The sequence below is a fragment of the Juglans regia genome, chromosome 6 (genome assembly GCF_001411555.2).
Source record: "Juglans regia cultivar Chandler chromosome 6, Walnut 2.0, whole genome shotgun sequence".
Lineage (NCBI taxonomy): Eukaryota > Viridiplantae > Streptophyta > Magnoliopsida > Fagales > Juglandaceae > Juglans > Juglans regia.
Window position 1 is genome coordinate 7,321,293 of NC_049906.1, and position 24,854 is coordinate 7,346,146.

At 39.1% G+C, this 24,854-nt stretch overlaps 2 protein-coding genes across 3 annotated transcripts; both read left to right on the forward strand.

Annotated features, from left to right (window-relative positions):
* Positions 1-810: 810 nt before the first annotated feature.
* Positions 811-2,733, forward strand: LOC108994274 (UPF0481 protein At3g47200-like). Of its 2 annotated transcripts, none has more exons than XM_018969412.2 (2): positions 811-1,084; positions 1,300-2,733. In XM_018969412.2, exon 2 carries the CDS (start codon positions 1,307-1,309, stop codon positions 2,582-2,584), a length of 1,278 nt encoding a protein of 425 aa, XP_018824957.2. In that variant the 5' UTR covers positions 811-1,084; positions 1,300-1,306; the 3' UTR covers positions 2,585-2,733. The 2 variants fall into 2 exon arrangements, with proteins under 2 accessions (XP_018824957.2, XP_018824958.2); XM_018969413.2 differs by having other exon boundaries at positions 1,305-2,733.
* Positions 2,734-5,873: 3,140 nt separating this feature from the next.
* Positions 5,874-7,634, forward strand: LOC118348600. The gene is made up of 3 exons (XM_035690637.1): positions 5,874-6,395; positions 6,521-6,908; positions 7,483-7,634. The coding sequence occupies exons 1-3, from the start codon at positions 5,874-5,876 to the stop codon at positions 7,632-7,634; spliced, it is 1,062 nt and encodes a 353-aa protein (XP_035546530.1).
* Positions 7,635-24,854: the final 17,220 nt, after the last annotated feature.

Sequence of the window (24,854 nt, forward strand, 5' to 3'; positions counted from 1 at the left end):
GCTCGAGTTGAACGTCGAGCGATGCTTGAGCAAAGCTCTCTGCCTGATTTCGCTCGAGTTGAATGAACCTCCGCTCGAGCGAACATACGACATTGCACTGTTTCATTAGAATTCAAGCCACCTCTTAACAGGTTCAAACCGGCCATTCTCCGGTCAACGTTGACCATTGTCGTTGAATAGAGAAGATATAAAGACTTTGCTCTTCTCTCGTACCCTCTTCCGTTAATGCCCAAAGATTCTGTACTAGAAACTCAGAACTTAGGCTTTGTTTGGTAAGTAAATTCATCTTAATTCATTTTTACAAATTTTTAAATTTCAATACAAAATATAATAAATAATTTAACTTTTTCAAATCTCAAAATAATAATAATATTAAAAATAATATTTTAATAATATTTTATCATCTCAACTTAATTCAATTCAATTCAATTCAATTTAAACATTAAACGCAACCTTAACTAATGGCCAAGGGGTCAGTCTTCTTCACAGGAAGGAACTGTAGGTGAATGAGTGGTAACGTGTGGAGCGGGGTGAAGTTGAAACGAGGAAAAAGTGTGGGAGCTGAGGAAGAAACACGTAAATGTAAAGTACAAGTGACACGTAAGGGATGCTACCATCAGGAATAACGCGTAAGGTTTGAAAAATGAAAACTCATTCGTTGAAATATTAGATAAAACAGATTTTAATTAGATATTTTAAATAAAAAGTTGACCTATTCTTTTGTCCAAAATAATAAAAAAAATAACAACTTTTACAAATATCTATAAAAAATAATAAAAAAATCACATTCAAATAAGTTTTCGTATTTAACGATTCACTCTCGACAATTTTCTTTGTCGACAGCATCTTCATGCGCAGCATCTCCATTGGCAAACCCAAATCTAGCTCCGCTACTTCAACACGGGCCTCAAGTCGTGACTAGTTATGACGCTATGATCGTTTAGTTAGCTGCCTAATCCCTGGGAACAAAGGTTGAGAGGTCTGATCAGATTCATCATGATCATCTTATTCTTATGGTCAACGACTTGAATCTTATGTGAGATATCATCCTTCATCGATCTGGTGCTACTGAAAGATTTTTAAGGTGAGATTTATTGGGTGCTAGCTAGTGAATCTAATATCTATTAGTGTCTTTGATATTGTGTCCTAGTGTAAGTTTAGCTTCCTTGTTTGTGATACCCATGCAGATCCGTCAATCACCATGAGCTAAGAAAACTTTATTTCTAATTCTATTTTTTGGATGAATTTCTTGTCAATCGACTTTGATCCTCTTGTTTTTCCTTCTCACTTCTTTTGAAGATTAGAAATGTCTGTGAGTGGAGATAGTGTTATAATCGACACACAAGGCTTGGCCAATTCAAATGGGGAAATGATGTACCATGATTCGCTTGTGTCACCAAAGAGCTGTATCTTCAAGATCCCCAATATACTCTCCAGGCAAAATGAAAACGCATTTACCCCTGATGCATTTTCTTTCGGCCCTCTTCACCATGAAGATCCAAACTTGAAAGCCGTTGAAAAAATTAAACTACAATACTTGCAGTGTCTTATTTCTCGATTACGCACTTCAGAGATAGATCTGATCAAATCCATCGATGGAGTGCTAGAGACAAAGGCTCGTCAATATTATGCCGAATCAATTAAATACACTCCAGAAGAATTTGTCAAAATCTTGTTAATTGATGGTTGCTTCATTATTGAGCTATTTCGCAAGGATGCTTATAAGGAGCTCAGAGAAAAAGACGACCCTATTTTTACCATGTCTTGCATGCTTCAATTTCTATACCACGACTTGATTTTACTAGAAAACCAAGTTCCTTGGATTGTGCTCGAGCACTTGTTCAACATGACCAAACAACAAACCCATACCCAATCTTTACTTGAACTTGGAATTCAATTTTTTGGGACAACTTTCTCAGCCACACCACCTACCAAAATCTTGCCTCTCAAAGACATCAAGCACATTGTCGACCTATTGAGAAAATGGTTGGTTTCATCAACTATAGAGGAAAAAAGCAACTCAGAATATTGGGAAGTCATGCCTTCTGCTACAGGCCTCATGGAGGCTGGAATCAAATTCGTGAAGGGTACATCTGAAAGCATATTGGACATAAAATTCAATGATGGGATCCTCAAAATTCCTCCATTACTAATCCAAGAGACAACAGAAACAGCTTTTCGAAATCTGATCGCTTTTGAGCAATGCTACACCGACTGTGAAGCATGGTTGACTTCCTATGCCATACTCATAGACAACCTCATCAACACTACCAAGGACGTGGACATACTTTGCGAGAGTGAGATTATTCATAGCTGGTCAAATAGAAAGGAAGCGGTTCAGTTCTTCAATAAGCTCTACCACAATACTTATGTCAAAACTTTCTATTACGGAAAGCTTTGCAACAATGTGAATGGATACTGCAACCGCAGGTGGCCTAGATGGCGTGCTGTGCTTGTGCGCAATTATTTCAACACTCCTTGGGCTTTACTTTCGACATTGGCCGCTATCATCCTATTGATCCTCTCTTTCTTACAAACTTTGTATACCATGAAAAGTTATTATCGTGGACATGATGACTCCTAATATTACAATCTAATTATCAGAACTTATTGTGTATTAATCGGTCCCTTCAGTCTGTCCTCTTTTCGATGTCATTTGGGGATAGATAGAAATATTGTTTTCACTTTTAGGGATTTCTTATAATTAATGATATGTGAAAAATGAATTGATTATGTCAAATGGGCAGATGATTTTCAATTGTTTCAGTGAAATCAGTTGTAAAGTACTTCGGAGTGAGGAAATTACATTAACATTAGGCTGCATTTGGATGTTGAACTGAGTTGAATTGAGATGAAATAGAAGTTGAAAATTGAATAAAATATTATTAGAATATTATTTTTTAATATTATTATTATTTTAATATTATTATTATTTTAATATTTAAAAAAAATTGAATTATTTATTATATTTTGTGTTAGAATTTAAAAAAATTATAATAATTAGATAAGATGAGTTTAGATGAATTTAGAATCTAAACTAAACCCGCACTTTTTTAGTTTGGCTACATTTCACTTCACTATATTTAGGCAGATGCATTCCCCTTTCAAGTACTCGTTTCGTTTTCCTCCATTTGTTTTGACAAATCAAATAAAAAAACACATAAAAATGATTTTTATTTTTTATTTTTATCATCGATGCTAATTGTCATTTGAAATTAAGTAAAGTATGGCAGTTATGACCCTATTTTTCTTTAATATTTATTGCTTAAAAAATTCTAACATTTGGGTCAGAATCCGAGCATGTACAGTTTGCTTCGCAACGTCTAACAAGGAATAGACTAAAAGGCCCTCATTTTTATCATGAAATTGACCAAAAAAACCTTATTTCTAAATAAAGAAAAAGCCAGAAATCTGAAAGAAAAACCCGGTAGGGTGTTAGTTTTCTTTTTACACCCACCAATAAAAAACAAGCACGTAGTAGACTTGTAGAAATTAAGATAGGGCTTGCATTCAGGTAAACTCTCCTCTTTTCCATCTTTCCTCCTCACCATGTAGCCCTTCTTCTCCTCTCCCCTAAATTTTTTCTGGTTTGCAATGAATCAACTGGTTTGCAATACTGGGCATGCACACTCTGCACCCTAACAAAACTAGTTTATGGAGAGCTTGGTTTGCAATACTATGCATGATAAATAATATATATATATATATATATATATATATTACATGGAAATTGAAACCGATGTCGGTTTTAGGGCAGGACTGTGATATCTGAAGAACAAGGTTTTAGGACAGCACTTTTCTCAGCATCCAAACATAAATTTAAAGGTAATGAAATCAGATAGAAATGTAGACAATAGCCTCACAAATCTCATGTCGATGGCCACAACTCTCTTGGACCTTGAGGAGAGCAACAATCGGAGGAGGGAGGGAGAGAAAACGCAGCAAGGTTCTTGGTTGCAGGTCCCGATTTTGGGCTGAAATGAATTTCTAGAGGGAGAGAAAGAGAGCGACGGAGGGAGAGAGAAAGAGAGGGGGAAAGATCTGGAAAAAAAACAATTATCTGTATGTGAGTTTAGGCTATCTGAAGTTGTATTCCCTATGTGTCAACTTGTGATTTGTTAGTGTAAAATGCAATTACACCCAAACGGCCTGAAGTTGCACTCAAATCTGAACTCTCCCTCTCCTTCTTCGTGTCGTGCGTCTGGGCATCTGCAAACTGCCGTGCATCTGGCCTCTGGGTTCTCCACTACCATATACAAAGCTTAGGTTGTTTTTCTTTATTTTCCAGCAAATGTTTGTCGTGTCCAAAACACGAGATGAGTGCATATTTTGCTAAGCATCAATCTCCTCTACTGTAAGCCAATGAAAAAGGGGGCTTTTTATTTTAAGTGTATTTAATGGCCAGTCTCCTCTACTGTAAGCCAATGAATTATCTATCCTTTTTTTAATTGTAAATGACTCATTCACATCAACAATCACCCATTCTACTAATATGGACATGTTGATTCTGCTATATTTTACAAAGACTCTCTGTTCTTTCTTTTTTTTATAAGTATTTATGAGTACTCTTTTCTTGACATGCATTCATGCATGGTTATTCTGTCTACATAGATTGGTATTTGACATCTTAACATATTGGTCATCTATTCCTGAAGATTTCTGTAGCTTTTTATTTCTTAATCCATGCATCATTATACATATTTGTAGTGCTTTAAATTGAGAAAAGTTGTAAATAAATTGTTGAGAAAACATACTTTTAAATTTGGATTATTGTCATAGAAAAAATATATAAATTCCTAAACAATTAATGAGAAGCCAGGGTCTCTTTCCTTCTCCATTGGGTGGCCCTTCAGCAAGCACTCTCAAGACATGGGTAGGAAAGCTAGAAAAACACTATGGAACCCATTCACATATTTTTACAAACAAGTAGAGTGCACACTGCCCTTTAAAACAACGAATGAAAATAGAAGAGTAATAACCCAACAAAAAACCCAAAAAATTTAAACAACACCATGGAACCCATTCACAGATTTGTAATAACCCAACAAATTGATCGACGAATTGTTGAGGTGTAAGATTACATCAACAATATTGTGTAAATTTTATTTTGATTGTGTAAGGTTACAAAACAGTTCTGTAACCGCCCCTTCAGAATATCAAATTGATCACCTCCAACAAATCTTACATCTTCTCACAATGACCAGGCATCAATTACAATAGAAAAGAAGAGAAAATAGAAACTTACATCTACACCTTATAGCCTACGGGGAGAGAGAGAGAGAGAGAGAGAGAGAGAGAGAGAGAGATGCATGGGCAGACTGGGTCCTCTTTTGAGGAAGGGAAGGCGACGTCAATGGGCCGAGGGAGTTGCAAGGGCGACGTTCCTTTGCTCTGCTATGGATTTCACAAAGGAAGGAAGGAATTTCATTTCCTTGGTTCTGCTATGTGAAACACTCCGTTTCATCAATAAATGAAACGGGAGCATTTCATTTAGGCCTCCAAAGTAGTCCATGCCCGTGGACTGCAATAAGAATTACCCTACTATGAATGCCAAAAACTTCTTCATTCCAATCAATATAGGGTCTGACAATCTCCCCACTCATATGTCCGAAATATTTGTCAAATCATTCCCTTGTGATTATTCTAATGGGTTTGATAAATTTCGACTTATAAGTCTTTGTTCAGTTTTCTACAAGATGTGCACAAAGATTTTGGTAAATCGCTTAGCCCCACTGCTTTCCAAGTTTATTGCTCAGGAACAAGAAGACTTCATCCCTGGGAGAAGCCTCTTTGAAAATGTCAGTTTAACTCAGGATATGATTCAAAGCTTACATAAGCCGATTAGATGAGAGAATATAGTCTTGAAAATTGATATGGCAAAGGCCTACGATAGTGTGGATTGGAATTTTTTTATCCATGTCATGGAAGCTGCTGGCTTTTCATCTTTGGTGTGTAATTTGGTGCGGAGATGTATTTCTTCCCCCTGGTTTTCGGTTGTAATGAATGGTGTTCCAATAAGTGGGAGAGGATTGCAACCAGGTGATCTGATTTCTCCTTACCTCTTTATTATGGTGGAAGAAATTTTATCTAGATTGTTGAAAAAGAAATTCCATGAGGGGAAAATTGTTGTTTTCTCACAACCTAAGGACTCCTCTTTAGTGTCACACCTTCTTTATGCTGATGACATAGTCATTTCAAATGGCAACAAAGCTTCCTTAAGATCTATTTCTCAAACTCCGGAGCTATATGAGAGTTGGTCGGGTCAAAGAGTAAGCAAGGAGAAATCTTCCATTATTTTCTCAAAGCATATTCCTATCTCAAGGCGAAGAAGTGTATTGCGGCTTACGGGATTCACTGAAGGCACTCTTCCTTTTAAATATCTCGGGGTGCCAATGGTATCTGGAAGATTAAAAGCAATTCATCTTGATGAACTGTAAAGCTTCTCTCAGGAGGGGCTAGGTTGCTACTTGTAAAACATGTTCTTGGGAGCATTCCTATTCACGTCTAATCTGTTTTACAGGTACCAAAATCCATCATTTGTTCCATTAATAAGAGTATGAGCAATTTCTTTTGGGGCTACAAGGATGGAAGACCAAAAAAGTATTGGAGGTCTAGGGATTCAACGTGCAAGCCGGTTCAAGAAGGAGGGATTGGTCTTCGAAATCTGATGGTTGTAGAAAAAGCGCTTCATATGAAGCTAGCATGGAAGCTTTTAACGAAACAGTCCCTGTGGTCTAATTTTTTTAAGGCCAAATATGTAAGGAAAAATCGCATCTCTTTAATAGATGGGAGTAAAGTTTCTAGTTTCTGGAAATCTATTTTGAAGTGTCTTCTGGGGATAGTGAATAACTCAAAATGGAAAAGTTTCAATAATGCTCTTTGTGTTGATGACAGAATACGCCGTACTGGTATTCCGTTGGTTTCTAAATGCAATTGATGTGGGAAAGGGGCTTATGAGGATTTAGATCATGTATTAGCGACAGGAGAGGCGGCTAGAAAGGTATGGAAAATATGTGTTGTGCATATTGGTTTGCTTTGACACCAATATGGCTCCTGGAAAGAAATTGTTCTGGACTGGTTTCATCGTGCTTCAAGGTCTTCGACGAGGGGGCAACTTATTGGTCTTATTCCTTCTATAGTTACATGGAGGCTTTGGTCTCAGCAGTGCAAAACTCAGATGGAGGAACAATTTGAAACGACAGATGAGGTTTGGCAGAGTATCAAATTCAGGATCATGAAATTAAGTGAAAAATTTTTAGCCATTAAGCCATTGTCTTGGCGTGATGATCAAAATTCTGAAGGCTTTGAATGTGAAGAGTAAGGTAAGGAGATGCAGACAGATGTAGTTTGTTAGATGGGAGAGACCGAAGGAGGGTTGGGTGAAGTTAAATGTAGATAGGAGTACTAGAGGAAATCCTGGAATTGCAGGGGTAGGTGGGATCATTAGGAATCATTTGGGAAATATGATTTCTGCATTTTCAGCTCCAATTGGCCATGGTTCCAGGACTGCTGCAGAATTTTTTGGCTCTAGTTCATGGAGTGAGGTAGGTCCGTCAGCTGGGTTTATCAAGAGTGGAACTGGAAATGGATTCAAGTACGGTTGTAAAATGGATCAAAAGAGGCTCTTACCTTGAAGACTACCAGGAAGAACTGATGCAGATGTTACGAGAGCTGACTTTCATCATTCGACATGTATATAGAAAAGGAAATTCTCCTGCAGATTTCCTTGCAAGATTGGGGTCGGGGTAACGTGATGCCATATGGAATTATATGGCTAACAAATGCCGAGTTCGTTGTCAAATAGGCATTGGCATGCAACTCCCATTTTTTAATTTGATATATACCTTAAATTTTATAAATTGAAATTTAAAACTAAAATCAAAAGGAACTCAATTCACTTGAAATAATATTGCTCAATACATTTATACAAAGTCATACCGCAAGCTTTTTAAGTTGTTATAGGGATTGGCTATCTCCACGTGCCAATTAAGTCTAACCCGTATCATGCATAGCCTAACGACACTGCTTGAATGGGCTTCTATTCACACACCAGCTGAATGGGATTCCATCCACAGTCACAAGCGAGATCTGAGTGAAATCCTAACGGGCCGAACAAACCTTGCAAATTGCAGTTGTTCAAACAAAAAAAGGAACAATGTCATTTTTATCCTAAAAAGAAAATAATGTTAGTATGCCGTCTTATTTTACTCTCTTATTTTGCCCATTCATGTATTTAATTTTTTTTACTTACTGATTAAAAAAGTGACTATTAGTGTATTGATATTTTTTTTATTTTGTAAAAATGTTCAAAGATGTTAAGAGAATGTGAAAAGAAAAAATGAAAAAAATAATAAAGATGAGTTTTGCTTAGGCGGCATGCCCAGCTGTCACTACTGGGCGGCAGCCTAGCATTACTCATATAGTCGTTGAGTGCAAAAGTGTCTCGTAATTGTTTTGAAAAATGGTGAGGTATGCTATTAAAAAAAAATTATGTGAGTCTCGTATTTATTCATTTTTTTCAAAAAAATTGCACAACACTTGCGCACACGATGATTGCAAATATTATTTCTCTTTATTATATATATCGATAATAATAAAGAGAAAGAAATCATGCTTTTTTCAGCTCTCAAAATCGTCGCAAATACCCTTAAGAATCGCTGCATTTGATCATTTTCGATGATTTATAAATCGTTGCAGGTTCGACGAAATCTTAAAGTCATTTTTTTATCAATTTCAGCGATTAGAAAAAATCGTTGTAAAAAACCACTATTTATGGCGATTTTAGTCTGTCGCAAATGTCCAAAAAATCGACGAAAGTAACCTTCCCGTTTACCTTTAAAATCACTAAGAAAAACTATTTCGGTAATATTTATCGTCGAAATTGCATTTTTCCAACGGGTAAGTTTTGTTGCAAAAGATTAGGCGAAATTTACTCGCCGCAAATATGCTTATACGACAAAACAAATATTTGCAGCGAATTTTACTCGCCGGAAAAGATGTTTCATAAAATAAATAAAAAATGCACAAAACAGAATACAGAAAAATATTATACACATCCAAGTTTTGCTGGCTTCACAATTTTACCTTACACTATGGATTGCACTAATATTCTTTTTACATGCTCAAAAGAGATCCAAAGTATGAGTTACTAATATGGGTATCACGGTCCCTCCTCTTTCGTGGAAAGGTGGAGTTTTCTCTCTACTGTTCTCTGAACGTAGAGGCCCTCTCTTGGACTTTGTCTGAAGAGAGCTTCGGTCGTGGGATCCCTTGAAGTAAAGCATAGTGTTACGGTATGGCTGAAGATTTGTCTAACCTTTACGAAGGTTTGAGACTTACGGAAGAAGAGAAGGAGGAAGTCATCATTCCAGATGAGGAAGTTCTTAACTCTATAGCAAAAAGTAGGAATTATCTGGCTGCTCTCATTGTTGCAGAGAAAGAAATGAATAGAGGTGCGTTTCGAAATACCATGAGTAAAGCTTGGAAAGTAGAAGGTCAGGTTTCCTTCAAACACCTTGGAACCAACAGGTTTTTAATCGAACTCCAAAATCATATGGAAAAGGAACGTATACTTTCGGGAAGACCCTGGTCGTTTGACAGGGCCTTGGTCTGCTTATTTGATTGTGAAGGCTGTGTGGCTCCAAAAGACATAGAGTTTAAGGAGGAACCATTCTGGATTCAGCTCCACGACCTGCCTTTTGCAGGAATGAACAAAACCATGGGTGAAAAGGTTGGTGCAGCGGCTGGAACTGTATTATCAGTTGATGTGGATGCTAATGGTATGGCCTGGGGCCATTGTCTTAGAGTTAGAGTCTTACTCGATATTTGTAAGCCTCTCATTCTGGGCAAGTTCATTAACATGGGAGGAAAACGCTTTTGGATTCCATTTAAGTATGAGAGACTCCCATTATTCTGCTTTCAGAGTGGAGCCATTAAACATACGGGTTTATCTTGTCCTAATCCTTTTCGGGGGGATATTGATAGTGAAGGCTCAATACCTCAATTTGGCTCTTGGTTGCGAGCTAGCACACAGATGAGAAACTCTCCATTATTCAGTAAGAGAGATGGTGAACGTGAAAACACAGGGAGTTGGCGCCAAAACAAGAGTGAAGGCAGCAGATTTGAAGATGATGGGATGGGCCAAAACGTCACCAGCAATCCCAGAGTAGGCGCTGACCAAGTTGACCTTGGGAACTCTGACAACCACCAACCTTTGGGACCTCTACACGAAAAGGGCAACTGGGACAATACAAAAGTCCATTTTGTCCCCTCTATCCAGGTAAATTCTGATAGCTTTGAGAACTCCCACTTGGCTAGTATGCTCCCTAAGGACACTTTGGCCTTAAAAGGTGTCATACCCATCCTGGATCCCTCCCTGTATCACACTGATCTAGATACATTGTTCCCTACTAGAGATTTGACTCAGGGTAGCTCACACTCTCAAAACTCTACTATTAAAACTGCTACTGCTATTGATACTAAAAGAAAGTGGAAAAGGAGGGCTAGAGAATTGAGACCTAGAGGTAACCAAAGCCTAACTGATACGGTTATGGGTGAATCTAGTGACCCTATAGTAAGAAAAAGGCCTGATGCAGGAACTCAGGGGATTATCATGACAAGAAAGAGAGCTAAACAAGCTCAGTTGGCAGTGGCTGGTTTCTAGCCCTGCCAAGCCCCATGAAACACTTAGCATGGAACTGCCGAGGGCTTGGGAACCCTCGGACAGTTCGTGAGCTCCACCTCATGGTGAAGGAAAAGTGCCCGGATGTTGTTTTCCTATGTGAAACAAAATGTAGAAGGAATAAAATAGAACTTATCCGAAACAGACTTAGATTCGACCATTGCTTTTCTGTTGACAGTATTGGAAGGAGGAGGGGTATTGCCATTCTTTGGAAAGGAGATATTGAAGCTGAATTAGATTCATATTCTCATCATCATATCTCTATCTCTTCATCTTCTAACATCCCAAGCAAGAAGTGGACTGTAACAGGCTTTTATGGACAGCCTTCTACTGCTAAAAGAAGTATTAGTTGGGATCTTCTCAGGCTAATCCATTCCAGAATTCATAACCCCTGGTTATGTATGGGGGACTTTAACGAGGTTTTGTTCCAAGAGGAGTACTTTGGCTCCAACATACGCCCCTTTAAGCAAATGGAAGATTTTAGACTGGCCTTATCAGACTGTGGACTTATGGATATTGGTTTTGAAGGATCAAAATTTACTTGGTGCAACAAAAGGGAGGGGTTTGAATTCACTAAATGTCGATTGGATAGAGTCCTAGCCAATGTTGAATGGCTTAACCTTTTTGACTCTAATCAGGTCCTAGTTCTTCCAGTTCAATGCTCTGACCACAATCCTTTGTTTATTCATTGCTTAAACTCTGCTCAAGATGAGTCCTCTAATCACAGAATATTTAGATATGAAGTGGCATGGGGTAAAAAAGAAGGGTGCACTGAACTTATTAAAGCTACCTGGATACAGAAACCACCTCAGGCTTCCAAGCTTGATGCTACTCAAGGTGGTTTGAAGGCATGCAGGGATAAGCTCAAGATTTGGAGCAAGGAGGCATTTAGACAGCAGAAAAGGCTTCTAAACTAAAAGAGAGAACAGTTGAGAATTTTACAAGAATCCAACTCTGGCCAGTTTAATAGCCAAATCAATGTTCTTCAGAATGAGATAGATGGGTACCTCGAAGAAGAAGATCTGAAATGGAGGCAAAGAGCTAAACAAAAGTGGCTTAAGGATGGAGACAGGAACACTAAATACTTCCATAAGTGTGCATCTCAAAGGAAACAGGTGAACAAAATCAAACATATCAAAAATGGTAATGGAAGTGTGACTTTCAATAAGGATGAGATTGCAAGGACTTTTCAAGAATATTACCAAAGCCTCTTCTCTTCCTCTAAACCAAGCAACATAGAGGCAGCCTTGAGTAATTTTCCTCCCTCAGACACTACAGAAATGAATTGCATCCTTGCTAGCCCTTTCACTGAACAGGAAGTGGAATTTGCAATTAAGAACATGAATCCCCTCAGATCACCTGGTCCAGATGGATTTCCAGCTACTTTTTACCATCAACAGTGGTCCTCAATAGGTAAGGAAGTGACAGCTGCAGTCTTAGAAGTGCTACAAACCAGACAGGGTTTTAAAGATATTAATCAAACCTTTATATCCTTGATTCCCAAGAAGAAGTGCCCACAATCTGCTTTAGATTACAGACCAATCAGTCTCTGCAATGTATTCTACAAAATCATCTCTAAAGTAATTGCAAACAGACTCAAAATTATTTTACCTAATCTCATTTCCCTCACCCAAAGTGCATTTGTGTCAGAAAGATTGATCTCAGATAATGTAATTGTCGCATATGAGTTGCTGCATTCCATGCAATCAAGGCTAAAAGGGAAACAGAATGGCTATATGGCCCTTAAACTCGATATGAGCAAAGCTTATGATCGAGTGGAATGAGACTTTTTGAGTAAAATTATGAGGAAAATGGGCTTTGAGAGTGAATGGGTAGACTTGGTGATGCAGTGTGTTACCACTGTCAACTACTCTATCCTGGTTAATGGTGTACCCTAAGCAATATTTACTCCATCCAGAGGCATTAGGCAGGGAGATCCTCTATCTCCCTACCTTTTCATCATCTGTTCTGAGTTCCTCAGCCATAGCTTAAATCAAGTTGAGAGGCAGGGATTTATTTCTAGGATTCCAGCTGCTCAAGGATCCTTTCATGTGAACCACCTTTTCTTTGCAGATGACAGCTTGGTTTTCTGTAGATCTAATCCAGCTGAATGGTGTAGACTACAACAGGTACTAAGCAGCTATGAAAAAGTTTCGGGCCAGAGGCTTAACCTTGAAAAAACCTCCATCTTTTTCAGCAGGAACACCAAAGTTGAGGTCCAACAAGCCATTCTGCAACAGTCAGGAATCAAAGCTTCAGGATCCTTTGATAAATATTTGGGGTTACCATCTTATGTGGGAAGGAACAGAACAAAGGCCTTTCATTCAATTCTTGACAGGGTCAAAACCAAGATGACTAATTGGAAGAGTAATCTGTTGTCCCAAGCTGGAAAGGAGACCCTCCTTAAATCTGTGCTGCAATCAATTTCAACATATAGTATGGGGATCTTCAAACTCCCTAAAACAATTCTTAGAAGACTCAATCAGCTCCTACAATCCTTCTGGTGGGGCCAAAGCAACCATAGATCCAAAATACATTGGTTGAGCTGGCAGAAACTAGGGAAATCCAAGCAGAATGGGGGTTTGGGATTTAGGGACTTTGAAGGTTTTAATTTAGCTTTACTGGCTAAACAAGGTTGGAGGATCATTCAAAACCCTCAATCCCTTGCAGCTCAGGTTCTCAAAGCTAAATACTTCCCTACCTCGGATTTTCTTTCAGCCAAATCTAGACCTCAAGATTCCTATGTGTGGAAGAGCTTCCTTCTAGCCAGACCAGTAATTAAGGCAGGTTTGATTTGGAAAGTTGGTGATGGAAGAAAAATCAAAATTTGGCAGGATCAATGGCTGCCATGCCCATCTACTTTTAAAGTGCAATCTTCTGTCCATATTCTAGAGGCTGATGCCCAAGTTGCTGAGCTCATTAACCCAGTTACCATGCAGTGGGATCTGTCTCTCATTTATAACATTTTCTCTGTCTCTGAAGCAAAACTAATTAGCCAGATCCCTATTAGCCCTTGCAGGAGTCAAGACTTGCTGACATGGAGGTGCTCGAGCAATGGAAAATTTTCTGTAAGGAGTGCTTATCACCTTCAAGGCTCTTTGGTAGAAGATAAAGTGGGGCAATCTTCAACTCAAAGTTCAAGCTCGAGATTTTGGAGCAAAGTTTGGGGTATCCAAGCACCTCAAGCAATAAAATCCTTCCTATGGAGAGCTGCCTGTGAGTCCCTTCCCACTAAGCTGAATTTGCATAAAAGAAAGATAGTAGATTCACCTCTCTGTCCAATCTGCTCCTTGAACCCAGAATCAGTCTCTCATGCTATATGGTCATGTGGTGCTTCAATGGATGTATGGTCTATGAGCTAAAAAAGAATTCAGAAATCAAGCCTGCAGGAAGGATCATTTAAAGATATTCTAGCATTTTTAATGGATCAATTTTCTCCATTGGAAATCATAGAATTTGCTGTTACTGCAAAATCCATTTGGAGTAGGAGGAATAATTGGCTCTTTGAACAGCAATTCCAATCCCCTTATCAAGTGTCAATGCTTATCCAAACAGAAATGAGATCTATTAAGTTGTGGATTGAGAAAGGAACTAAACAGAAAGTAACCCAAGCTGCTAAAGTTAATAGATGGATTGCCCCCCCATTAGATATATTCAAAGCCAACTGGGATGCTGCCATTGATAAAGCCAATTCAAGGGTGGGGATTGGTGTAATTGTTAGGAACTCAAAAGGAGCTGTCATGGCATCCTTATGCTCTTCGATGGACCTGATCCCAGATCCACTTCTTGGTGAGGCCATAGCAGCTCGAAGAGCCTCTTCCTTCTGTGCAGATCTGGGTTTTCAACATGTAATTCTAGAAGGTGATTCCTTGCTGGTGGTGAAGGCAATCCAAAACAAGGAAGATAGTTGGAGTGATTCTGGCCTTGTTATTAGAGATATTAAGATTTTGCTTTCTAAGTTCCTATCTTGGTCCATTCTACATGTCCATAGGGAAGTTAATGTAATTGCACATCACTTGGCAAAGTTTGCTCTTAGCTGCCAAGAGGATTGCATAATGATTGAGGACTGTCCCCCTTGTATCAAGCAACTACTATGATGAATGAAATAGTTTATTTTCAAAAAAAAAAAAAAAAAAAAGAGTTACTAATATGACCAAAATTGGCATCAACTGTGTTTTACAATATACAATTTCTAACCAACTAGAGAAATCATTCTGCTTGATAGCTGTTCTCTCCAATACACACTACTTAGTATTTACCCTAATCCCCTTGTGTGATCCTGCTTTTAGAATTAGTATGCTCTACAATGTAATTGTGTGAATCGAAACAATACATCCACAATGAACTTGCTGCAAACGAAGACTAATTATCAGAACATTTCTAATGGCTAATATTCTGTGCAAATTTGTGTGCCTAGAGAGGAAAGCCTACAGCCACAATGACCATAACCAGAGGAAAAACATCTCTTATAAGTTAATATATGTCTTTCTTCTTCATGGTATCCTTACTTTAGCTGTTGATTTATATTATCTCACCCATTGAAGTTAGGAGAGGTGTATAAGACAAAGGGATTGGTGAGGATTAGACCATTAAAGATGTTGCTGGTGAGAAGTCAAATTAAGTTACTACTCAGAATTATCTTCCTTGTAATTTTTTCTACCTAACTTGCTACTGGCATAGTTAGTTTTCCTGATCCAGCATCATATGATCAAGAAGAGGATTTATAATTTTTCATTTCTATTCTTCTTGAGCCCGAATTCTCAACAAGAATCATGATTGCAGCCACCTACAAGCTAGATGAACATTTCTATTCAGAAGCTTGTCTATTTATGTACCAAACACATTTTTTATATTTGGAAGCCTGACACAACAACTTATATAAAAGGTATTGGTATTTTTTACTTTTTTTTATAAATATAAAATATAATGGCCCAGACATCACCAGGAAAGGAAAGAAGATTTGAGAAAAAATAGAACCATATAGCTAGCATCCAAATAATAAAGACTGAACTGCAAGGTCCTAATTACACAAAGAAGTAGCTTCAGAACATAAAAAGAAATTACAGCAAATTATAGAGAACAACTTCATTACTTTTTAAAGAACCGTGTAGATTTAACCAGAACAAGATTATGGAGAATAATAGATTTACATACCGAATATGTTGGGTTTGTGTTGGAACTGGAAGAATGTAAGGAAGAAGCCGAAGAATGTTCAAGCGATGGAAGTTCCTCTCCCTCGGAAAATTCCCTTTTGAAGCATAAAGCCAAACACTCCAAAGGGTCCAACCAAAATTTTGCCAGCATTTTAAAAAGTTATGTTAATAAATTCTAACCATTTAAAAAGAATTAAAAATAATAGCTCTCTCTCTCTCTTCCTCTCTGCGATCTTATTATCCTAATAGCTAATCTTTTATCAAAACAGACAACATATAAACTGATACCCATTCAACCGCTGTTATCCACCCCTAAGAAATACACATGCAGACACAAAAGCAGAGCAATAAATTAATAAGAAACATAAAAGTAACTCTGTTTCGTGAACTATAGTGCCAGGATGTGTTCTACTTAAAGACTATATCACCTACAAGCAATGTACTCATGAAGGGGGAGAGATAGACAAATGAGATGTAAATGGCCGAGGTATTTTTCCGTTCTATAACTATAAAAAATGCATGTACGTTTCCACAGAAAAAAATGAAGCTAGCAAGCCAAAAAGAGCGGTATATGGGAATAAAAATAAATATCTGCTGACATGCCCTTATGTTTCATCTTCTTGCTTTTACAAAGAGAATTGAGAGACACGTGGCAGCAATCTTGTGTCCACACAAGCAAAGCCATGCAGCAAGCAACAACTACGAAAACTAGGCAATGCTAAAGTTCCATGAAATCCATGTTTGATAAGAATTTACTTGGCAAATATTTTAAAATTCTAAAAAACAGAGGCAAATGATAGTATCGTCGAAAAAATTTCTTATGATAGTTCAGGTAGTTAAAGAAGGTAAAATCAAGAGCACTTTCACCATTAAAAATCTAGATATCCATAAGCGAACATATGAGTTTCCTTATACTTGTTCAAGATACTGTTGGGGAAATCAACACAGCGGAAGGGATAAAAGCGGTAATAAAAGAGTACACTCACGTACTCAGTGACACCAAGAATTTAACGTGGTTCGGCAACTGCCTACATCCACAGAAAAGAGCTTCACTAATAAATAGTGGAACACAAGAAAATATTACAGAGGAGGAGGATTACACTCCACTCAACTCAACTCTCTTCTTTTCTCTCAGAGCTCTCTCGGCTCTCTCTCTTTTCTTTTCTCCTTGGGTGTGTCTGAAGCTCTCGCCTGAAGCTTCAATTTATAGGCACCTCGCCTCACGTATGAATGCATTTATTTGCATTCAATGTAACTGCATTTACAGTTACTTGTTGAGGGTTGAGGGTTAAGCACTGAGCAGTCATTGTTGACTGCTCAGGGCATGGATTCAACAATTCTCCCCCTCCATGCCCATTTACCTAGATGCTATCCATCCCAGCTATGTCTCTGCATAGCTCAAGCTTCTCACTTGTAACCACTTTCGTCAGCATATCCGCTGGATTCTCTTTCGTATGGATCTTCACAAGCTTCAATAGCTGTTGTTCCATCGCTTCGCGTATCCAATGATAGCGGATGTCAATATGCTTGGTGCGGGAGTGGTACATTGAATTCTTGCTCAAGTCTAGAGCACTTTGACTATCACAATGTACCTTGTAGTCTTCTTGACTAACTCCTAGTTCTTGGAGAAAACGCTTCATCCACAACATCTCTTTCCCAGCTTCAGCTGCGGCAATGTACTCTGCCTCTGTTGTGGATAAAGCAACACACTTTTGCAACTTGGACTGCCAAGAGACAGCTCCTCCTGCAAAGGTGAAGAGAAATCCCGAAGTAGATTTCCTGCTATCCAGATCTCCTACCATATCTGAATCTGTATAGCCTTCCAAAACTGGTTTAGCTCCCCCAAAACACAAGCACATATTCGATGTACCTTTCAGGTACCTGAGAATCCACTTGACTGCTTCCCAATGATCCTTTCCTGGATTTGAAAGGAATCTGCTCACCATGCCTACAGCATGAGCAATATCTGGTCTGGTACAAACCATTGCATACATTAGGCTTCCTACTGCTGAAGAGTAGGGGATTGCCTCCATTTCTTCAATCTCTTTCTTTGAAGAAGGACACGAGCTCTTGCTCAATTTGAAGTGGTTTGCAAGTGGAGTTTTGACTGGCTTAGCATCTCCCATGTTGAAACGTCTAATGACCTGTTCAACATATTTTTGTTGTGATAGCCACACCCTTTTGACTTTCCTATCACGAACAATCTTCATGCCCAAAATTTGCTGAACTGGGCCTAAGTCCTTCATGTCAAAGGACTTGGATAGTTCCTTCTTTAGTTTGTTAATCATGGACCTATCCTCACCAACGATTAACATATCATCAACGTAAAGAAGGAGTATGACAAACTTGTCATCCTGGAACCTTTGAACATAGACACACTGATCTGCAACAAGTCTCTTGTAACCATGACTCATCATGAATGAGTCGAACTTCTTGTACCATTGCCTCGGCGCTTGCTTGAGGCCATAAAGACTCTTCTTCAGCTTGCAGACTAAGTGATCTTTCCCTGGAGCTTTAAAACCTTCTGGTTGCTCCATATAGATCTCCTCCTCCAAATCTCCATGGAGAAAGGTTGTCTTCACATCCATCTGTTTGAGTTCCAAATTCAAGCTGGCTACCAATCCGAGTATGACTCGGATCGACATCATTTTCACCACCGGAGAAAATATCTCGTCAAAGTCGATTCCCTTCTTCTGCTGGAATCCTTTGACAACCAATCTAGCCTTGTGCTTCATCAGCTTTCCTTGGCCATCTTTCTTCAGCTTGAACACCCATTTGTTCTTTAGGGCTTTCTTTCCTTCAGGAAGTTTCACCAACTCATAGGTCTGATTTTTCTGCAAAGAACTCATCTCTTCTTGCATTGCCTGCACCCATAGGCTTTTATCAGCATGAGTTTGAACTTCCTGGAAGCTCTCTGGCTCCCCCTCATCAGTAAGCAGAATATAGTCTGATTCCGGATATCTCCTCGACGGAATCAGTAGGCGGCCTCTTGCCGATCTTCTTGGTTCATCAACCAAAGGAGGTTCATCACCATCTAACCCTTGTGGTGGTACACCAGCTACTGGTGGAGAGGATTCTTGCTCCCCCTGCTCGACACCCTGAGCTTCTTCTTCTGCTTCTGGATCTCGATCCTGCATATCCTCATTATCTGTGGCGGACTGTAATGGTGCAGGATTTGGAGTATCGGAACTAAGCTCTCTTGATGAAGCTTCAGTTCCTATGTTCTGGTTTTCATGGAACACAACGTCCCTACTTCTGACAATTCTCTTTGTCACTGGATCCCATAACTTGTATCCGAATTCTTCATCTCCATATCCAACAAAGATACATGGAGTTGACTTGACATCGAGCTTCTGTCTCAGCTCCTTGGATACGTGTGCAAAGGCTTTGCACCCAAACACTCTCAGGTGAGAGTAAGAGACATCTTTTCCAGACCAAACCTTCTCAGGAATTTCAAATTCCAGTGGTGCAGAAGGTGATCTGTTGATCAGGTAACAGGCAGCTAGAACAGCTTCACCCCAGAATGGCTTTGGTAACTTGGCCATACTGAGCATGCATCTTGTTCTTTCAATGATGGTCCGGTTCATTCTTTCGGCTACACCATTGTGCTAAGGGGTATATGGGACCGTCTTCTCATGTCGAATACCGCGATCAGCGCAGTATGCAGCGAACCTTTTGGAGACATATTCTCCTCCATTGTCCGTTCGCAAGCACTTCAACTTCTTTCCTGTCTCTCTTTCCACTAGGGTGTGGAAATTCTTGAAGTGCTCGAAGACCTGATCCTTTGACTTCAAAACATATACCCAGACTTTTCGTGAAGCATCATCAATGAATGTCACGAAATATCTGTTACCTCCCAATGACTCTTCTTCCATGGGACCACATACATCAAAGTGTACCAGACTCAACAACTCTGATCTTCTCTTCGTAGAGGATTTAAACGAGACTCTGCATTGTTTGCCAAACAAACAGTACTCACAAGGGTTTAACGCTGTTCCTTTGGCAACTTTGATGAGTGCCTTCTTCGCAAGCCTATCCAACCCTTTCTCACCCATGTGTCCGAGTCTCTTGTGCCACAGATTCGGTGATGCCTCGTCTTCTACTGCATTGAGGCTATCAGAACCGATCTTCACATGGGTCTTGTACAACGTACCGCAAATATGTCCTCGGGCGACAACCATGGCACCTTGTGACAGCTTCCAAGTGCCTTTGCTGAAGTAGCTGTCATAGCCCTGTCGATCAAGGGCTGTCCCGGAAATCAGGTTGAGCCGAAGGTCAGGAATGTGTCGAACATCTTTCAACACCATGGTGCAACCAACGTTGGTTTTTATCTGCACTTCGCCAACTCCCACGATCTTCGAGGAACTGGCATTCCCCATCCTTACCGTACCAAAGTCTCCTGCTTTGTACGTAGTGAAAAATTCACTATGGGAAGTGGCATGGTATGATGCTGCTGTGTCTACCACCCACTCAACATCATGGCTTGCAACGTGCAGACACGTCTCGTCACTGGTGGAGAGTATTGCCACATCTCCAGAAAGAGTGACAAGGGTTTCACCATCTTCTTTCTTCAGCTTACTGCTTTGACCTTGCTCCCTTAAAAACTTGCGGCAGTGTTTCCTCATGTGGCCTTCTTTGCCACAGTGGTAACATTTCATGTTACCCGTCTGCTGGTTCCTGCTACTGCTGGACCTTCCACGTGGTTGAGGCTTCCCTCTGTTTCTGCCTCCACTTCTCCCTCTATCATTACCTTGAGGCCTTTCTCTACTCTCGGTGACAAGGACATGAGTTTGATTCATGCTTGTCTCTTTTCGTCTGGCCTCCTCATTAAACAGGGCATCCTTAACCATCATCATAGTAAGTTTGCCATCTGGAGTAGAGTTACTTAGGGAGACCACCAGCATCTCCCAACTGTCTGGTAATGAACTGAGAAGCAGCAGGGCTTGTTCTTCATCGCCAAGATTCAGGTTGACGGACCCGAGCTGGTTAACTAGGTTTTGAAACTCGCTAGTATGCTCGGCAACAGAGGTATCACTTTTCAACTTCAAGTTAACAAGCCGTCTCATCAAGAGGGCCTTGTTTCGAGCAGTTTTAGCCTGATACATATCCTCTAACTTTTTCCATAGGTTATATGCATCCGTCTCCTGGGCCACGTGGTGAAAAACACTATGGTCAATCCATTGCCTGATCTGACCAATAGTCTTCTTGTGCATCTTTCTCCACACTTGATCCGTAACTTCATCTGGCTTTTTCCCTTCATCTTCCAAAGGGTCAAACAGATCTTTATAGTTCAAGAGATCCTCCATTCGAGGTCTCCAAAGACTGTAGTTTGAGGCAGTCAGCTTTATCATGGCGCCTGATGCTGAATCCTCCATGGATTTAGACTGTTCTAAATACAAAATGCAAGTACAGGATCTTTGGGGTGGAATATCACAAAACGGACAGCACCGTTGTGTCCGGAACGTCTGATTTTGTTGGAAAATAGTCTTGTTTCGTCAAAATCGGACTCAGATAGCACAAGGAATGAGCAAAGGAACCAAAACAGGAACTTTGTCGCGCGTGCAGTGCGTGGCGCGAACAAAACGCGTAGGCGCGTGTAACTCACGCGCCTATATGGAGTCAGGGACACGTCAAGGGCGTGAACTTCACACGCAAGGTCTTCCCTGGAGCGCGTGTGGCGCGTGTATGAGCGTGGGACTCACGCGCTTGGTGCTCTTCTTGGCGCGTGGGACGCGTGTCGAGAGTGGGTCTCACTCTCTGATCTTCAGACGGCGCGTGAAGGTGCGTGCGGTCTCCGTTCGGCCTCTGGTTTTCACCGCTTTTCTTGTCTCGATGAGACGAACACAGTGGTATGCTCAAATTTGAAAACTGAGCTACGCACTAAAATCGAGTTTTCTGTAAAAAAATTCATTCCAACAAATGCTCTGATACCACTTGTTGGGGAAATCAACACAGCGGAAGGGATAAAAGCGGTAATAAAAGAGTACACTCACGTACTCAGTGACACCAAGAATTTAACGTGGTTCGGCAACTGCCTACATCTACAGAAAAGAGCTTCACTAATAAATAATAGAACACAAGAAAATATTACAGAGGAGGAGGATTACACTCCACTCAACTCAACTCTTTTCTTTTCTCTCAGAGCTCTCTCGGCTCTCTCTCTTTTCTTTTCTCCTTGGGTGTGTCCGAAGCTCTCGCCTGAAGCTTCAATTTATAGGCACCTCGCCTCACGTATGAATGCATTTATTTGCATTCAATGTAACTACATTTACAGTTACTTGTTGAGGGTTGAGGGTTAAGCGCTGAGCAGTCATTGTTGACTGCTCAGGGCATGGATTCAACAGATACTTCACAATCCTTCATTATAACTTTGCCATAAAAGGAAGCAATTTTAATGAAATTATCATTCTACCCAAGCATTACCGTTGTCACATATCTACATCAACGATTTGGAATAAATCTAGATGGCAGCCACCAAATAAAGGACTAGAGAACATAAAATTACTTGTAAAAATAGTAAGGTACCTTTTCTTTACTTCCAGCACTTCCAACAACATAACAGCCCAGGAACTTTGCAAATTGTGCTTCTCTCTTGGCAATGTCCTTTAGAGCATTAGCATTGGTTTATGCATATACATATGCAAAATTATCTCTTTTGCATATCCATTTTGTCATTCAAGTAAAATTTTCACATTGACTTATGCATATTTGAGACAAAATAATAATAAAATATTATTAGTTTATTATTATTACTTTTTTGCTAAAATCAATTTTTATATATATTTTGCAATTAACATCCACTACATACATTTGACATTAATAATACAAATATAATAATAAAAAATATAATTTTTTAATAATAATATATTAAAAATATAATAAAATAAAAAATATATATATAATATATTATAATAATAAAATGAATGTGCAAGTGAAGGTTTGTTTTGTTGTTGAAAGAGGGAGAAAATGAAAGGATTGTGTGAGAGAGAGTGGGAGGAGAGAGAAATAATTATTTAAATATGATTTGTATGGTGAATAGTGGTTATCCAAATTTGGATAAGCACTATTCATAAGTAGCTAAATATTTAGATATGCATAAACCAATGTGGAAGATTTTAGAGTCATATTATGCAAATATGACTTTGCATATGCATATGCATAGACCAATACTAATGCTCTTAGAGTTTATCCTTTTTGAATCATTTTGATAGCAACAGTATGGTTTTTGCATCTAAAGAGAACCCAATAACCAATATCTAGATAATGAGCAGGTACTTGCCGCTTGATAAAGTGTCAAAAACTACATGATTAAACTGCTAAAGTGAATGAATTGTTTAACCAAAAAATGAATTAAACACTTAATTATGTAGTAGTTTTAGTACTTGACATAATGTTAAATTCTGGTATTTTGCACTTGAAAAGAGTTGTAATGCAGCTGATCCACACCAAAAATTAATATCAATTTTACTCTCATATCTTACTTATGTTGCAAGTCATTGTGGGAAAGATGTTAAAAGCACAAGGGTATTTTTGGAAATACCCAACTGGCACGGCAACATCCAAAAGAAGGCACTAGAAACTCATGCACACGGGACCGAGTGGAGAGTGTGGCCTCACAGGTGCAGAGTAGCTCGCGCGGGCAGCTTCTGGACACGCAGATCGTGGCTTCAAGGCTGGAGACGCAACACGCTGGGCTGGAGATGAAATGAGGGGCAGACAAGTTCACGCAAGGAAACGCACACCACAGAGAAGCGCAACGCAGTGGCTTCAAAGCTGGTGCAGAGCGACTCACACTGGCAAGGAGATGTGGCACGAACGAGTGGGCTGAAACGCGCAATTGCGGAACCTGGGCAGGAGACTCAGAACGTAGAGATGAAACGCAGAACGTGGAGATGCAAAATGTAGCTGGAACGAAATGCACGCACAGTATAAAAGGAAATATTTTTTGTCGTGCGCCGTCTCTTTAATTTTTTTTTTTTCATTTTTTCTTTTGGGGATTTTAGGCTTCCAGACTTTTGGTTTGAGTGGATTTTATTTTCTAAGTGGTATAGATTCTGGATTTTTTTCGGCAGTTTTGTTATGCATAGAGCACCCTTTTATGAGTTTGAGTTTACTTGTTTTAATTTCTATTTTCTTGAGAGAATGATGTTAGGCTAAGTTTACAGCTTGAGCTACAAGATATGGATTCTCTTGCACTAAACTACTTATTAGAGTGATTTTGATATGATAAAAATCCATTTTATAGTTTTGTAAGTTGATTTTGTTGAGATAGGTCAAAACCAAAAACTCTTGTTCTTGTTCAACTGTTGACGTAAGGCACAACAGAAACTTGGTAATATTTTAAAGGTTTTTCATGGTTAGTATTCATAGCAAATTTATTTGCATTCTATAGATACTTTAGACTGAAAGTCTGGTTTTAAATCTTCATTTTCCGATTGTTAATGCTTAGACTAGATTGACAATTAAGTTATAGAGTTAGACCTATTAATCAGAGTTTAGAAAATGAGGAATCATCTTGTAGCCCAAGTGTTTGACATTTTGTGTCACTTGTTTTGATATTACTACAATCTCTACATTTCCTGCACCCATTTCTCTAGCATTCAATTTCTTTTATCATTTCTTTCTATTTCCATTTATTTTAAGTCTACAAACATTCAAAAAATTATTAAAAAAAATAGAGAAAAAATCCAAACCATTCTTCATTAATACACTTCAATTCATTACATAAGTATACTTTTCTTGGTTGCATAAATAGCCCTTTCACAAACAAGCTCCTCACACAAAATACACTTCATTATATGTTTGTTCAGCATGAATATTATTGTCCCTGTGGAAAAGACCATGGAACTCATCCATGTACTACTTTGATAGCTTCTACACTTGGAAGATAGATTTAAAAAGCCATCAAGTTTTTAGCGCCGATGCCGGGGACAACTGGTGTTTATCAGAGCATTTTCATATTGTTGATAAGACGTTTGTAGTTCTGTGAACCTCTTCACAGCTTGGGTGACATTCTTCTT